The sequence below is a fragment of the Rosa chinensis genome, chromosome 2 (assembly GCF_002994745.2).
Source record: "Rosa chinensis cultivar Old Blush chromosome 2, RchiOBHm-V2, whole genome shotgun sequence".
Lineage (NCBI taxonomy): Eukaryota > Viridiplantae > Streptophyta > Magnoliopsida > Rosales > Rosaceae > Rosa > Rosa chinensis.
This window is the reverse complement of record NC_037089.1, coordinates 88,255,709-88,272,989: the sequence shown is the minus strand read 5'-3', so window position 1 is coordinate 88,272,989 and position 17,281 is coordinate 88,255,709. Positions and strand designations below refer to the sequence as shown.

The window sequence follows — 17,281 nt, the reverse complement described above, 5'->3', positions numbered from 1 at the left end:
CGTACAGGGTAGGGAATTAGGGATTAGAGAAAGATAAGTACTGAAAATTCAAAATAGAAGATCATGACTGATATAGTTTTTCATTTAAAAAAAAATAATAATAATTGGTAGGTGGAAACTGAGAAAGAGAAGCGGAGGAAGAAGTCAAAAGATGCGGAGGCAGAAAGAAAAAACAGTTGTAGAACTGACTATCGAGTGTTGCTTGTGAGCTAGTACAGACGGTTAGTGGTAAAGCCGTAAAGCAATGAGGTAGGAAGGAAGGAGGATTGCGTGTCATTTACTGAAACCAACTTGAGACTTGAGACTTGAGTACTCTCGTCTGGAGTGAGAGCGAGCATGGCGACCACGACTCCTCGTTTACTCTTCTTCTTCTTCTGTGTGCTTATCTCGGTCGCTGACTCCAAATTTATGGTCTATAACACCTCCCAAGGGATAGTCGCCGGTAAACTTAACGTCCACTTGGTCCCTCACACCCACGACGACGTCGGATGGTTGAAGACCGTTGATCAGTATTATGTTGGCTCCAACAATTCCATCCAGGTATTACAAGTCTCTCTTTCTACCTATTCTTCTTCTGGTATATATGATGATCCGGTTTGATTGCTCGATTCTGAGAGGTTTCATTTCAATGGATTCAGGGGGCTTGTGTGCAAAATGTGTTGGACTCTTTGATTCCTGCTCTGTTGGCTGACAAGAATCGGAAATTCATCTACGTTGAAATTGTAATCGTACCTCCACCTTCTCTCTCTCTCTCTCTCTCAGTTTTATCAATTTAGCAGATGATGAAAAGTGTTCACTCTGCTCAATCCATTTACAGGCCTTTTTCCAGCGCTGGTGGAGAGATCAGAGTGATGCCGTCCAGCGTATAGTCACGGACCTTGTCAGCTCGGGTCAACTAGAATTCATGTAAAATCTATAATGCGCTCAACACCAAACCAGCTCTCATCTTTATTCTTTATTCTTTTATGGGTCTTGATGCTCCTTCTCCTTCTCCGATGCTGCAGAAATGGGGGCATGTGTATGCATGATGAAGCAGCTACGCATTATGTTGACATGATTGATCAGACCACTCTTGGGCATCGCTTTATTAAAAGGGAATTCGATGTGACTCCAAGAATTGGATGGCAAATTGATCCTTTTGGACATTCGGCTGTCCAGGCCTACTTGTTGGGAGCACAAGTAAGCATACCTCTCTCCGGCTTTTACCTCAGAACACATCAGTTTTGTTCCTTTTTATCTAACACTAGACTGCGCTTATTTATATTCCATTGATAACATTTTGGTAACGATGTAGGTTGGATTCGACTCACTTTACTTTGGTCGAATAGATTACCAGGACAGGGAAAAACGCAAAAATGACAAGAGTCTTGAGTTTGTTTGGCAGGGTTCTAAGAGTCTCGGTTCATCTGCTGAGGTGAAATAGCATGCTTGCTGTTCCATTTAGTAAATGTTAGACGTATTAGTTTTGTTTTCCTTTGTTGGCAACAGAGGAAGATTTGTTTGCTCGAGTAATTATGCTTTTCTCCTTAATTGCTGCAGATTTTTTCTGGTGCTTTCCCTGAGAATTATGAACCTCCCTCTGGTTTCTATTTTGAAGTTAATGATAAATCCCCAATAGTCCAGGTACCATCACGAGCTAGTTGTTAAATTCCTTCACTTTCTTAATATTTACTTATTTGCATTGCTAAAATTTAAATTCCTGTACTGTTGCTGTTGAAGGATGACATCACTTTGTTTGATTACAATGTTCAAGAACGAGTTAATGACTTTGTTGCTGCTGCAGTATCACAGGTATATTTACCAAGTTCCTCAACCTGTGTGTGAGTTTCTATTTGTATATGTTTAGATATCTGGACACCCAAATGCTTTTCTGTTCCCTTTCGTTCTGACAGCAGTTATTTATTCTCAGGCTAACATAACTCGAACAAATCATATTATGTGGACCATGGGAACAGACTTCAAGTATCAGTATGCACACACCTGGTTCCGTCAAATGGACAAGCTCATTCATTATGTCAACAAGGTGACAATTGCTTAATACTTGCATGAATATGATCTGGGTTTATGAAACCATAATACAGTATAGTTTAACACCCTTCATGCCTCTAGGAGTAATCCAAACTGTTATTTTGACAGGTCTTTGGCTGAACTAGAAATAATGTTATTGATAGATATGCTTGTGTAGTCAAATGGAAAACAGATCAACTAGATTTTACACTTTTGTAGTTTGTATTGTGAGCTTAATCCTGTATGGCAACACAATCAAGCTGTTCTGAGTCAAAAAGTGTTACTGTATATATTATTTCAGTCTATTAGCATGTTTTTCCACCTCCAGAATCTTCTTAGTTGTTTTATACTTGTGGGTTTCTTTCAAAGTGAACTGATTAAATATTGAATTGCCGGACTATTTTATAATTTTTTTTTCCTATTGATTATTATGCTGTTATTTTGAACTTTAATCGGTTCTGGTTGGGTACTTTTAGGATGGACGTGTTAATGCTCTGTACTCTACTCCTTCCATATATACTGATGCAAAATATGCTACAAATGAATCTTGGCCAATCAAGACTGGTGACTTCTTTCCGTGAGTCTTATGTTTATTAGCTTTTAGTTATATTTCCCTTTTATTTTGTATTTTTGGTGTTGACCTTTCTATAGAAACTGAAGCATGCCCCATACCAGTTATGCAGATCGCATTAATGCTTACTGGACAGGATACTTCACAAGCAGACCAGCCTTGAAACACTACGTTAGAACAATGAGTGGCTATTATTTGGTATCTTCACGCATCTTTTCTGTCTGTGTAATGAAATTACTGTTCACAGTTTTTTTTTTTCCTCCTTTGGCCAATTAACGTTCACAGTTTAATGACAGTTTTCTACTGACCTATCTGTATGTGCTGTTGGAAAATAAGGCTGCTAGGCAACTAGAATTTTTTAAAGGAAGGAGTACTTCAGGGCCCAATACGGACTCATTGGCAGATGCCTTAGCAATTGCTCAACATCATGATGCTGTCACTGGTACAGAAAAGCAGCACGTTGCCAATGATTATGCAAAAGATTGTCAATAGGATACATGGAGGTTTGAATTAGCTTTAACTTCAATGCTCTCCTCAATGATGACCACTTAAGTGTTGTTCATTTGTTCATCTTCTTTGTGCAGTCTGAGCAACTAGTTGCAACTTCACTTGCTCACTTGGTTGAGTCTGCATCATATACTGGATCTGGAAACCCAACTACAAAGTTTCAACAGGCAAAGAATCATGAACCCTTAAGCTTGTGTGCTGTTTTTTTTTTTTTTTACCATAATACATAACTTCATACCTCGTGATAAGGTAGTAGTAAAACTGGAGTTAAATTCTTATTCAAGCTAAGAAGTACATTTGACCTGTATCTCATCCTCTTCTTTTTCTTTTCTTTTCTTTTCTTTCCTTTTCATGATTTTGCCAGTGTCTACTTCTGAATATAAGCTATTGCCCTGCATCAGAAGTAACTTTGTCTCAGGGGAAAAAATTGGTAAGGAACTAAAAGTTTTTAGTGTCACGCTCTTATTAGCCTTGACTTTATAATCGACCTGTAAATTGTATTAACTGGTGGTGTTTTCTCATCTCTAGATTGTTGTGGTGTACAATTCTCTTGGATGGAAGAGGGATGACACAGTCCGAATTCCTGTGAGTACTTCCTTTCTGGTTCCAGTCTTAGTGCTTTATGTAACGTGGTAGTGCTTCTTCCATTCATAAATAACATAAATCTATACAAGCAAGACGAAAAAAGTTCTGCAAGTTCTCAGAACTGCTTATATGTGAACCAATGTGGGGTAACATTCTGCAAAAGCAGAGTTTATAATCACTAAGGCAATAATTCTGTTAATAATACATCTCCTTTTACTCCTTTTTATGTTCTTTTTAGTATTTTGCAATTTAATATTCAAAAATGTTTTATTTATTATATTTTCTCTTTGCGGGTGGGGGCTTGGGGGTGGATTGATTTTCTTATGTGTTGGAGTAAGTGACATATATGAGAATTTGAAATGAATTCCCTTGTTAATGAATTAGTCAAGTCTTACCATATATACAGTCAGGTATTGTTTGATATTTATCTAATTAAGATTCAAATTGGTTGTAGGTTATCAATGAAGATGTCATTGTTCATGATTCTGAGGGAAAAGCAATCGAGTCACAGCTTCTTCCTCTAGATGATGTCCATCTGGGCTTAAGGAACTACTATGTTAAGGCATACTTGGGTCAAACTCCAACAAAGACACCAAAGTATTGGCTTGTGTTTACAGTATCCGTACCACCACTTGGTTTTAGCACATACACTATCTCGGGTGCCGAAGGGGCAGGTCCAGTCTTATAAATTGCTCATGATTGAACTTTGTTAAGGGGGCATACCTGGAGTCTATTTTTGAGGATAGCAATATAAGCTTGGCGTGTTGATTGTTCTCTTTTGGTTACAGGTGCTAGCTCAACCAGATCATCTGTATACACCTTTCAAAGCAGAGAAAAGTCGACTATTGAAGTTGGTCAAGGAAATGTGAAACTCTCTTTTTCCACAGAACAAGGCAAAATGACTAATTATGTCAATAGCAGAAGCTTGGTATCTACTGCACCTCAAAGCTTCTTGGTTATTATTTTGTCTGTTGCTTAAATTTTGTTCTTAACCACTATTACCTTCTGACATCTCTGTTTCATTACTTTTGAAGGTGGAAGAATCGGTTCAGCAGTCTTACAGCTTTTATAATGGGTATAATGGCAGTAATGATAAGGCTCCACTGATTCCTCAGGTATATGCATACTGAATAGAAGTTTGTTCTCTCTGCTTTGTATTTTTAATTTGACTACTTGAAAACTGATGAAAATAATCCTTGCTATACTGTTTACTTATTTTCATTTACGATTTGCCTTTGTTTTTTTTTTTTTTGGTTTTCTTTTCTGGTAGAATTCTGGGGCATATGTTTTCCGGCCTAATGGAACATTTCTCATAACACCCGAAGAAAAGGTGTCTACTAATACCTTCTGAAGTATAGTTTGGCACAGGGATGAGTGTCACCATTGTTAATTAGCTACTGTTGCTTAATATTTCAGGCTTCTTTGACTGTTATACGTGGACCAGTAATAGATGAAGTACATCAACAGATTAATTCGTGGATACATCAGGTGCCTTACTTGTCAAGTACTTGCTATCTCTATATGTTTTCTCTTTCTTCTGTTACAGTATGTGACAGTGACAATCTGTGAAAATTTGACCATAAATTGTTACAACTTATTTGAACTTTGAAGGGATGCAATTGCTTCCATGCTTGAACATTGTTTTATATTTAATCATTTCTGGTTTTTCATGACCACTGGAAAGTGAAATATGTGTTAAGCCCATAAGTCTCCTTTATTGTCCAGATTTTTGTTTTACTGGTTAGATCACTTTTACAACACTTTGGACAAATCGATAAAACTTGGACATTTTTATGCATTCAATCTTTCTAATATTCCTGTTCAAGAGTTAAATTTCAGAGCTGCAGCTCTTCTATACTTGATTCTGACTCCAGTTATGGGTGTTTGTTTGACAATAGTGTTTCATTGGACATGTATGCAGATCACTAGACTTCACAAGGAAAAGGAGCATGTTGAAGTTGAGTTTATTGTAAGCACTACCAGATATAAATGAAAAATTAAAACTATTTCAAAATTCAAATAAAATTCAAAGATCATTGTTAGTCCTGTTGATTGATACTGTCCTCAATATCAGGTTGGCCCTATACCTACTGATGATGGAATTGGAAAAGAAGTTGTAACTCAATTAGACACTGCCATGGCTACCAACAAAACGTTCTACACTGATTCTAATGGGCGTGATTTTATCAAAAGGGTACACTAATTGTCTGCTTTTGCAATATTGAATTTAGTTGGTTCAAATTCTAATGTGCATGTCCTTTTTAGACTTCCTGCTAAGTGATCATATCTTCCTGTTCTTAATTATATAATTCAGAGTTAATGGAAATTGTTGTCCTTCTAAATCATTTTGACTTCTAGTAGCTGTTGCCCATGTCTAATCATTGTTGGCATAAAATGATCCATTAACCCATCTCTCTTGCAGATTCGCGACTATAGAACAGATTGGGACTTCAAAGTGAACCAACCTGTTGCTGGAAATTATTACCCAGTATGTTTGTTTTTGTATCTTCCTCAAAGTATAAAGTAGATTTTGTGTTTGTTTATTTATTTATTTTTATGCTGTGTTTTCTTTTCTGGTTTAGTTTTAATATCTCAACGTACTCTAACTTATAACTTTCTACTAAGTACGTACTCTATCCTGGTTGACATTTGAGTTGTCTTTGTTAACCACTGTTTTTTGCAAGCAAACAGTCTTTCTGCATTATCCTGTTTTCATTCTTCATATTTCCCCCTTATGAATCTTTTCTTTTCATCTAGCTTCATATTTTTCCTATGCTCTCCTTTCAGATTAATCTTGGGATTTACATGCAAGATAATAGGACAGAATTTTCAGTTTTGGTGGATCGGTCACTAGGGGGATCCAGCACAGTGGATGGTCAGATAGAGCTGATGCTTCACAGGTATGTTCTTATCTTTCTAAAATGATTCATCTCATCACTATGCCTAAAATTATCCTTCAGATGATGCTCTATCATATGCATAGCTCTTCTGTAAATCTGTATTTTCTTCCCCCTTGGATTGCAGATGTTTCCTTTGATACATTTACTTTACTTGTTTGAGAAAATGTTGATTTTGTTAATCATATGATGATGTATCTTACAATATAAAGTTGCAAATTATGTAATGATTGTGTGTGTTTCTTGACTATTAAATATCAACATAGATGTGATTAGAAGGATGTCTTAAGGATTTTGCAAGGTTTTCTTTTGCCATATAGGAGACTACTACTTGATGACTCAAGAGGTGTTGCCGAGGCTCTAAATGAAACTGTCTGTGTTTCCGATGAATGCACAGGACTAAGAGTAAGTCTATGTTACCTACTTTGTAAATAGTGTGTCACAGTTAGCATCTTTTACTTTTAGATTCAATCTGGAGTTTTGGTAACTGGTTGAGATTTAGCGCCCACCTATTGCTTCTGGAAACCTTTCAGGTCCTAGGGAAATTTTACTTCAGAATTGACCCCTTGGGAGATGGTGCTAAGTGGCGTCGTTCTTTTGGCCAGGAGATATATTCACCTCTTCTCCTAGCCTTTGCTGAACAGGTGAAATTGGAAAATACATCAAAAGAAAGAAAGATACATAAGAGTAAATCTGTTTTAGTCTTGTGAACTACTTATTCAGCAGGTGATTCCCTTTCTGCAGGATGGAGATAACTGGAAGAATTCTCATGCAACCACTTTTTCTGGGATTGATTCCTCGTATAGTTTACCTGATAATGTTGCTCTTATAACTCTTCAGGTGGTTTATTGGGTGTTTTGAATCTCATTTCCTTTTCCGTTGTTTCATTATAGTTTTACTTGTTAAGAATATACAGACATCTGATACCTTTTTCTTTCATCTGCGTAGGAGCTTGATGATGGAAAAATTCTCATTCGCTTAGCACATTTATACGAGGTTCTAATTTCTCACTTGTTTAAACTATCATTATGCTCTGGTTACCTCATTTATTTAAGAAATACTGCCAAAACTGGATTAGAGTTAGCATCTTCACTTTCACGAGTTGTCCTCACTTTTGTACTTAATTTTCTAGTTCTGATATATATATTTTTTTTTGTGTCTCTCTCTCTCGATAAATGATGCTTAGGTTGGAGAGGACAAGGATTTTTCTGTAATGGCAAATGTGGAGCTGAAGAAGCTTTTCCCCAGGAAGAAGGTAGAAGAATGAGCTTACGAGACTGACCAGAATTCTCTGTTGATCCCCATACATTATTTTCTTACCATACTTGTGCGTTTTGGATTCAGATTGGCAAAGCAACAGAAATGAACTTATCAGCTAATCAAGAAAGGACTGAAATGGAGAGAAAGAGACTGGTATGGAAAAAGGAAGGGGGCTCGTCAGGAACGGAAAAGGGTGTGAGGGGTGGACCTGTTGATCCTGCAAAACTAGTTGTGGAACTTGCCCCAATGGAAATCCGCACCTTCCTCATTGACTTGGAGCAGAAGTTCTTCCACCGCCGCCATCATCATCATGATGTATCTGATGTATAATAGCTGGAAAATGATGTAGCAGTAGTTGAGACTTAATTGAGAGGCATTGTGCTCTCAGGCCTAGTAATTCGTCTCGAGCTTCCAATTTGGTGTCGCATCATGTCATATAGGCTATAGCAATACCAGGTTGATCGCTGTAATTCCATCGACTGCTATCCATTGGACATCAACCGGATTTGGTCGTGTAATTGTGCATGTTATTTCATGGAGCCATATTGTGATTTGTGAATATCTTCCAAGACGTTTACGTGATTTTTACCTTGTGCTAATGGAAACATTCGAACAAAAAAAAAAAATCATAGCAGTAATTGGAATATTTCAATTTCGGTGACTCTGACCAAAAAATAAAGTCGGTCACCAGTGAAGCCATGACTCATGAGAGGGGAGGGCACCAAAAAAATATAAGAGAAGGTGAGGGGCGAAATTGCAAATAATGTGGTATAGTCGGACCGATATTCGGTGGAAGATGCTTGGATGCGGTAATAAATAGGGGAGAAAAGAAGGAGAGAGAAAGGCAAAAGAGGCCCAGAAGTGAGAACCCCCTCCCCAGTTTCTTTGAAGAATTTCATGTCCATCTCGCCCAACCAAAGCCAAGGATCTAACTCGTCTTCTTCTTCAATTGCCTCTGTAAACCCTAATTCCCAACATGGCCACCTGTTCCTTTCCCAATCCCAATCTCCATCTCAGTCTCAGTCCCCGCCCTCTCTCTCCCGCCAAATTCTCACATTTGGATCACTCGACATCTCCGACTCTCAGTCTCCCCTCTCTGTGTCTCCCGATTTTCGAGGTATGCGATTGTTTCTTTACTCGTCTTTTTTTTTTTTTTTTCTGAAATATCTGCGAAATATTAAAACCCTAGAATTTGGTATTTCACCTCCATCATTCATATTGTTGATAGCAAGTTATGATCAATCATATTTAAATAAAGTACAAGATAGTGTGAATGCCATGATCACCGTGAGCTGGTTGATGTTTACTGTTGCGAATTGTTTACAGGCCCATCGCTACCAGCTGCACAAGGATCTTCCCAACAGGTATATATGTCGTCATAATACTTTAAATGCTTGAATTGTGTATGTTATTATACAGTACCTGCACTTATTTGATCTCAACATAATTAATGTCTTTTTTGCTCTTCCTCTGTCTACTTAGGTGACAGAGTTAGGACTTCCTGGTAAGAATGTTTTGCCTAACCACGAGACACACTCTCAGTCTCGCTCCCGAGGGGCTGGTTCATACCGGTCTAGAGGGAAAAGGCCTGGAAGCCAACAGAGTATCAGTAATGTTGCTTCTCATGGAAACTCAACCCAACCAGCAGGAAGAAAATCCCAGATGATGAATGGCAACCACCTCTTGAATTTTCATTATGACCCCATTTCCCGTCCTCAGACTAGAGGTCCTCCTCCTCCTCCTGCTAGAAGGCAGCATAAGAGAAAGCCCTACAACAAAGACTTATTTCTTCAGGCCAACTACAAATTTGTTGTGTTGGATTCGGGGAACTACTCAGCTGAATCAATGGATCCTGATAAGATGTTACAGTGGGAGGACATCATATGTGTGAGGTACTCCACCCCTACTGTGGTTCAGTGTCCAATTTGTTTGGAGTATCCTCTTTGCCCTCAGATAACCTCATGCGGGCATATATTCTGTTTCCCATGCATTCTCCAATACCTGCTGATGGGGAAGGAGGATCATAAGGGTGACTGCTGGAAAAGATGCCCATTGTGTTTTGTGATGATATCACCCAAGGATTTATACACCCTCTTCGTGGAGAATGTTAAGCAGTACACCGTTGGTGATACTATGGAGTTTATGCTTCTTAGTCGACAAAAGGATTCATTTACCATATCCCATAAAAGTAAAAAGGAGAAGGATGCCATGTCAGGTTGTGATGATGAAAGTTATGATCCCTTTTCAAAGTTTACATTTACATCAGACGTAGATCTTTCATTCAGAAAGGCAATATCAGAGCTAGATGCTTGGTTAGTCAGGGCAGAGTCAGGTCTTGTCGATGACCTGGAGAAGCTTCCATATGTATGTGCTGCAATGGAACAATTAGAACAGAGGAAGAAGTATTGGAATGAGCACCGGGCTATTGACAACAATAAACCTGGTTCATCCGTTGCCTTGTCTACTGCAAATTCTACTAATGGTAACAGTGAAGCATCAATAATTGGGGATGGAACTTTGTCTAATGGTTTCGGTGACTTTAATAAGTGTTCAGAGAATTTATTAGTGGACAAGTCAGATGATGGGACTTCATCTGACCAATCTGTGGATGTGGCGGAATCATTGGAAAGCCGTGAAAATGTTTTATCTTCTTCATATGATGAAAGCAAGACCGTCCAAGGGCACTCACGTTTCTCTGAAAGTGTAAAAGACAAGGACTCGTACAATTTCTACCAGGTGACTGATATTGAGACATCATCACATTTCTCTTTTTTCTTCTTGTCATGATATTGCGTTTTGGGTTTGGAAATGTAACGTTTCATATCGAGCCTTGTTATTGGACAGGGTGGGAGTCGGTTATATGATGCGTGTCAAATTTTGCAAACCTGTTCATTTTGTATTCTTCATAGTGGCTCCTATCTTTGTCTTGCAAGTTGCTTGACTTTTGTTTTTTTCTTCGTTTTTAAACTGGTTTCCATTTAAGTTCTAACTGGTTTGTATTTGGACATGTTATGTGGTTGTTGGTCATATATATTTCCATTTGTAGTGGCAACTACAGGGTTTGTTTCTTATATTTTAGCTTCTCTCTATATCAGGCTGCTGATGGTCAACACATGATTCTTCATCCATTAAACATGAAATGTCTTCTCCACCATTATGGGAGCCATGATATGCTACCACACAGGTTGGGTGAAAATCATTAACATTTCTGCTGTATATAATGTCCCCATTCCCCTCCCTGAAAGCAAATTTTGAAGAGTGCATGTTTTTAACATTTTACTTATCTAAGATTCAAAGTGCGGTAGTTTGTACCTATGCAGTTTTAAAGAACCCTGAGTGTAGGGGTAGTACCCTTCTATTATTATCAAGAAAGGATCATATAATTAATTTTAGTGGGGATAATTAATTGGTTGCAGAATAAGTGGAAGGATTTTGCAATTGGAGACAGTAACTCAGTCAGAAGCCATGAGAAGGCGTTATCGCTATTTAAGTCATTTCTCGTTAACAACAGTATTGCAGGTATCTTGATTCCGTATGATCCAAGTGCAATCACACTTTAATAAGATCATAATTGCAGTTTGAGGACATAATATCTAATCACTCACTGTTCATTCAAATTTTAGTTCTGTGAGATTGATCTGAGTGAGCTATTGTCTCCTGATAACCTGTCACCCTTTATGGAAGAGATAAAGAAGCGTGAAAGGCAGAGGAAGCAACTTGCTAGGAAGGTATAAGTGCTTACTTTTTCATTATATGTGTATAGAGACAGTGTTGTTTTGCCCAGGCTTTAACCATATGACATTGCATTTATAGGAGCGGAAGGAGCAAATAAAGGCTGAATCTGCCATGGCATATCCCATCCCCATAGTAGCAGGCTTTGCACAGTCCTTTTATGATGAATCCCCCACATTCTCCATGGATGACTTTGAAGGTAATATTATGTTCCTTGTATATGTATATTTACTTATTTAGAGAGATAAACTTTCGTAGATAAACATATTATTCAGCTGAAGGAGTAATGGTGGGATGATGGAATCATGTTGGGTAAAGCCGCAAATGCAATTGTATTTTTGGATAAAAATTACTTTTTACTATTAAGTTAATTTTATCCTTTTTTGGTTCTTTTTTTACGTTTGAAAATGCATTAATGATTTATGGTGCTGTCTTGGATTTAATCATATGCTACTTAATGGATTATTCCTCAGCTTTGGGAAGTTCTTCGGTGACCTCATCCAGCCTTTTTTGGTTCTTTTTTTACGTTTGAAAATGCATTAATGATTTATGGTGCTGTCTTGGATTTAATCATATGCTACTTAATGGATTATTCCTCAGCTTTGGGAAGTTCTTCGGTGACCTCATCCAGCCCTCCAATTGTTGGAGAAAGGAGACTGTTCTCAAGTGTTACGAAGCTTGGTTTTGCTGCTGGACATGATTCTCCATCCTTGAAACTAGATGGGACTACTTCCCTGAATGGCAATGATGCAGGATCCTCTCTTGAGAGCACTGGTATTTTTCAAAATCTTATTTAGCGGTTACTTGTCTTGTACAGATTAAGCACACTGTCAAATCATCCATTTTGATGTAAACCTGTTTGTTTCTGCAGCTGGAGGCACTCAAAATGCAGGTGTAACGTCATTTGCTAATGTAATATCCAGAGCTAAACCCGAGGAAAATTTGGATGTACCGAAGATTAATGGTTCGGGGAAAAAGGGGAAGAAGCCAAGTCGAGTCCTCTTGTCAACAACCGGTGGTCGGCGCTATTGATATGTTATTTGAACTTCATGTGCTGTGGACTGATGGTGGTTGTGCAAGTCGACGGTGTTACACCATTTGGCTACTTGGAATAAACTAGAGTACCTTGGTGACAGGAGTGTGATCTTATTTTGTAAATTGTGGTAGATGGAAAAACAAAATCATTTCTCTACCCTTAAGAAATTCATGCCTGAATAAAAGCAAGGGTATTGTCTACCAAGACCCCAGGCATCTGAGTGAGTGAATGCTATGTATATCAAAAGAAAAAATTTGATGCACAACGGGGATATGAAGCAAATTTTAACATACAAATCTAAGCAATGTTTCATCAACTGAGAATTATGATAATTAGTCTTCTAACTTTTTATTGACGAACGGGAGATTCATGTCATTAAATCAAACGATATTCGGATAGATATAAATAATTAGATCAGACGATATGGGACAAATATAAGCAATGTTGACCACTTGACCTTTAAATAGAAGAGAGAATTTTGCATGATATTTAAGGTTACATTTGGGATCCTGGGGGAGTTGAAGTTCCCTCTCTGCAAAGGGGTTCTGGTTACTCTCCAGATATGTTAGGATGAGTTTCTTCTTTCTTCCTAACATTGTCTTGGTTACTTTGGTTACTAGCGCGTATTTCTAGGGTATTTACATTTAGATTGCTGTATGGTAGCCTAGCATGGCTTGATTTTGACGTGGCCCTTATGGGCAGGTCATGAATTGTAATTACCTACTTTTGATTATTAAAAGGCTTAAAAACGTCCTTCTCAACAAAAAAAAACTAAAAGAAAAAAGGAAAAATAAAATGAAAATTTGTCTATTGGGTGCAAAACGACGCGGTTTCGCGGAGGAGGTTTGTATGGTAGAGTAGTATGGAGTAAAGAATCATTTTGTTGCTTGTCTGATAATTCAACAGGGGGCATGGCTGCCTGGTTTGGCTTTGTCACTCTATTTGGTGAAATACAAATACAAAAGAGAAGGCAAGGCAGGCTTGAATGAATCGCAGTGGATAGTAAGTAGAGGAGTGAGGCAATGAGAGGTCAGAAGGGAGGGTTGAATAGCAGCAGCAGCAGCAGGCGACCCAGCACCGTTCTGTACCTGGTTTGCGCTGCCGCATTCTTCTCTCTCCTCGTCTTCGCCATCCAGACCTCTTTCTTCGCTCAATCTGATTCCTCTTCCTCTTCAGGTACACGAATTTTCTTCAAATCACTAATCCGGTATTTGCTTCTAATCATTCATTCTCGACCACTAATCGCTTTGTGCAGTTAAGTTAGATCTCAATACTGAGCAAGATATTCGCACTTTATCCCAATTTCAGTCTACTGTGCAGCAATGCGTGGTTAGTTCCCCTATTGGATCTGATCTCTCTCTCTCTCTCTCTTGTTTTTTTTCTCTCTCTCTCTTGTTTTTTTTCTGGTCCATAATTATTCAACTTTAATGTAGGCAAACAGAGGGCTTGGTCTTACTGCAGATATTGTTGACCACTGCAATCTGATTCTCAAGTATCCACAAGGAACTAACAGCACCTGGGTTCGTTTACTCTTACATACCCCTGCCATAATTTTACTTTACTTGTACTTGTTATTGTTAAATTAGCCTCTGATTGCTAACTAGTGTTGTCCATCCCTCTATTGCAGTACAACGCGCAGTTTAAAGTTTTTGAACCATTACAGTACAAGTTCAATGTTTGTGAGGCACTCTTATTGTGGGAGCAGGTCTGTATTTTCTCTACTCTAGTTTACCTTACTTTGTTAGCCAATTACTTGTAAATTGCTGATGCTTTTGGTGGCTATGCAGTACCGTAACATGACTACAGTATTGACAAGGGAGTATCTAGATGTTCGCCCTAAAGGATGGGAAGACTACGCACCACAAAGGATAGCGCAATTGTATGACCCTCTTAACTCGTTATGTGTCATTTCTGTCATCAGATCATCGAACCATTCATCAAATCTCAAGTCCATATGTTTATCGTTGCTGATTGTAGGGGAACCAAAAATTGCTACAATAAGACAATTTGTGAGGAACACCTTAATTTGATACTGCCGGCAAAGCCACCTTTCCATCCTCGCCAATTCCGTACTTGTGCAGTTGTTGGAAATTCGGGAGATCTTTTGAAAACAGAGTTTGGAAAAGAAATTGATGCCCATGATGCTGTCATAAGAGACAATGAGGCTCCTGTTAATGAGGTAAACTAGCATTGTGTAGCTCTTTTCATGTCAGTCATTCAAAGATGAAATAATATTTTATTTGTTTCTCTTAAGCTACCTCTTTATTCTACTTGATGTATGGTAATTAACTTTTTGTTATGTATAAACGATTTCGAGAAAGGCAAATAGTTGATAAAATCACTCACTTAGTCTTTCATGTGTAGAAATATGCCAAGTATGTTGGCCTCAAGAGGGATTTTCGCCTTGTTGTGAGGGGTGCTGCTCGTAACATGGTTGCCATTCTAAATGGGTCTGGTATGTTTCTATTATGCATTGGTTTTCACAACATGAGAGGTGCATCTCTCATTCAATTTGCCATGAGGGGTCACAAGCTTCACTGGTACTTTAGCTTTTGGAGGCGTTAGGCATTGTCATAAACTTGGAAGTTGTGAGTTGTGACCATCCAATTTTTGCAAGAAAAAACAAAAACCTTTTAGATGGAAAACTTGTATATGATAGCCTGCAGTTGACTGATATTGTCAACCATTGTTTTCAAACGCTAAGATTTTGATGATTTACTGAGAGAAGATGTGTGTTGAAAGTCAGTTTGACAGTTTCAAGACATAACAGCAGAGTTGTATAAGATAAACCCTAAAATGTTTTGGATCTTTTCAAGTTTATTCAAGTGTGTTCTCACATTTGCGACTTCCTTCCTCTGCAGATGATGAGGTACTCATAATCAAGAGTGTTACACATAAAGACTTCAATGCAATGATCAAGGTGAAGATCAAATCTAAGAAGGGCAATAATTTTATTCTCTCTTCGTAGATGTTAACTTAACACACTCCTACTTGGAACGCCCAATAACATTTTTTTTATCCTATTTTACTGCAGAGTATTCCAAATCCAGTGTATCTTTTTCAAGGTATTGTGCTCCGCAGAGGTGCCAAAGGAACTGGAATGAAATCCATAGAACTAGCACTATCTATGTGCGACATTGTTGACATGTATGGTTTCACTGTTGATCCTGGCTATACTGAATGGTATGTTTGATTCTTATTTCATATATTGCTATTTATGGTATTTATCATTAGCAGTGAGCCTGTTGATTAGGGAAAAAGTTTGTCATAAAAGAAAAAAATTCTGTCTGTTGTGCTTCTGATTGCCATCCATTCTGGTTATATGAATAGCCCTTTGATACATATCATCATTGTCAACTCAAATTTTATACCTTATATCTTTTCAAGCTAACAAGTTCTTATAACTTCTTTGTAGGACACGTTACTTCTCTACACCTAGGAAAGGGCACAATCCACTTCAAGGAAGGGCATACTACCAGCTCCTAGAGTGCCTTGGTGTAAGTATATGGACTTCTCTTCTTTCGGAGATTGTATGGAAAATAGAGGTGCATGCCTGAAATTTTATCTGGTCATGATTCAACCTTTAGCTGTTGTATATGTCAGGTCATCAGAATTCATTCTCCAATGAGATCTAAGAGGAAGCAAGGCTGGTCAGATATACCTAGTCGAGAAATGATAGGCAGAGCTCATGCAGCAGCCTTGCGTTTAAAGAGGGGTCAAGATGGTGATTTGGGACAGTTTGGTAGTTGTAAGGTGTCGGGTAATGTGGACCCTGACAAAATTGGGCCTGTCTCAGGATCTGCAGACATGAGTGATGTAAGAAAGTCTTCAAATTACAGTAAGTGGGAAGTCTTGCCCTTTGAGAGTCTGAGGAAGGAAGCGCAGGACCACTATAATCAAATGGAAGGTGTGTCTCTATACAAAATGGATGGCAACAAGTTAGATGATCTAGTATGTGTGAGGCATTCCTCAAAATCAGCTGTCTACTGAGCACTATTTTTAGTTGATTCTTTTTGGTCTCCTCAGACTCGTTGGTTGATAGCCAGCCAACCAAACCGTGCATCCCCAGTTTCCCAGTTCTTGTGGAATTCTCAGTGAGGTAATGTTCCTTTGCAGATTCTTATTTATCATTCTACTGAATGTGCGATAATCAGGGCTGTGGCATGGGAGGATTCTCAACTATCATACCCAATGGGGATATCACCACTAATTGCACTGGTTGAACTTCTCGGAAGAGATTTTTGGAAATATACACATGCTTGTAATGTACGTTGGAAAATTAATGTTTGTAGTTGATATACTTTCAGCACATATCTGGAACTGAATTGTAGATGTTGAAACTTGCAGTTAGATTTCATTGATGCTTGTGGTTTTTTTTTTTTTTTGAACAAATGATGCTTGTGGTTTTAGTTTGTTCAAAATAAGGCCTCATTTTAATGATTTTATAACACACATGGTCGCTTGGACGATTTGGGTTTAGTTTTGTTGGCACAAGCACGCAATTTAATCACAGATCATTACAGAACTATCATCATTACAAAGTTGTACTACTATTGATGTTATTTTTATTTGAAGGCCTTTTGTCGGACAAATTTTTCGTCGGCACACCTTTTCCAGTAACAAATTCGCGCTAAAACCAAAATGCAAAGGGAGAGACCCACTTTTTAGTTTTTGCCACTAAATTTT

General features: G+C 38.2%; 3 protein-coding genes across 4 annotated transcripts; all 3 read left to right on the top strand.

Moving 5' to 3' along the window:
* The first annotated feature begins 111 nt into the window (after window positions 1-111).
* LOC112187607 (probable alpha-mannosidase At5g13980) lies at window positions 112-8,426 on the top strand. Its single transcript, XM_024326475.2, is given in 30 exon segments — window positions 112-540; window positions 639-722; window positions 818-906; window positions 1,005-1,179; window positions 1,295-1,414; window positions 1,540-1,623; window positions 1,720-1,791; window positions 1,910-2,023; window positions 2,484-2,584; window positions 2,683-2,776; window positions 2,915-3,050; window positions 3,053-3,081; window positions 3,163-3,252; window positions 3,450-3,515; window positions 3,614-3,670; window positions 4,125-4,344; window positions 4,459-4,598; window positions 4,705-4,785; window positions 4,941-5,000; window positions 5,087-5,158; window positions 5,592-5,639; window positions 5,745-5,864; window positions 6,093-6,158; window positions 6,458-6,570; window positions 6,888-6,972; window positions 7,101-7,211; window positions 7,312-7,407; window positions 7,516-7,563; window positions 7,754-7,822; window positions 7,912-8,426. Coding segments are annotated over 30 exon segments (3,090 nt in total). The 5' UTR covers window positions 112-336; the 3' UTR covers window positions 8,158-8,426.
* A 173-nt stretch (window positions 8,427-8,599) lies between these two features.
* LOC112187609 (RING finger protein 10) lies at window positions 8,600-12,891 on the top strand. Of its 2 annotated transcripts, XM_024326479.2 has the most exons (9): window positions 8,612-8,944; window positions 9,154-9,191; window positions 9,310-10,563; window positions 10,923-11,011; window positions 11,244-11,346; window positions 11,451-11,555; window positions 11,641-11,758; window positions 12,160-12,333; window positions 12,431-12,891. In XM_024326479.2, exons 1-9 carry the CDS (start codon window positions 8,725-8,727, stop codon window positions 12,589-12,591), a joined length of 2,262 nt encoding a protein of 753 aa, XP_024182247.1. In that variant the 5' UTR covers window positions 8,612-8,724; the 3' UTR covers window positions 12,592-12,891. The 2 variants fall into 2 exon arrangements, with proteins under 2 accessions (XP_024182248.1, XP_024182247.1); XM_024326480.2 differs by lacking the exon at window positions 12,431-12,891 and having other exon boundaries at window positions 8,600-8,944; window positions 12,033-12,174.
* Window positions 12,892-13,444: 553 nt separating this feature from the next.
* Window positions 13,445-16,970, top strand: LOC112187612 (sialyltransferase-like protein 1). Its single transcript, XM_024326484.2, has 11 exons — window positions 13,445-13,771; window positions 13,851-13,924; window positions 14,029-14,115; window positions 14,223-14,300; window positions 14,383-14,474; window positions 14,573-14,774; window positions 14,960-15,050; window positions 15,457-15,515; window positions 15,630-15,778; window positions 16,011-16,092; window positions 16,199-16,970. The coding sequence occupies exons 1-11, from the start codon at window positions 13,618-13,620 to the stop codon at window positions 16,583-16,585; spliced, it is 1,455 nt and encodes a 484-aa protein (XP_024182252.1). The 5' UTR covers window positions 13,445-13,617; the 3' UTR covers window positions 16,586-16,970.
* Window positions 16,971-17,281: the final 311 nt, after the last annotated feature.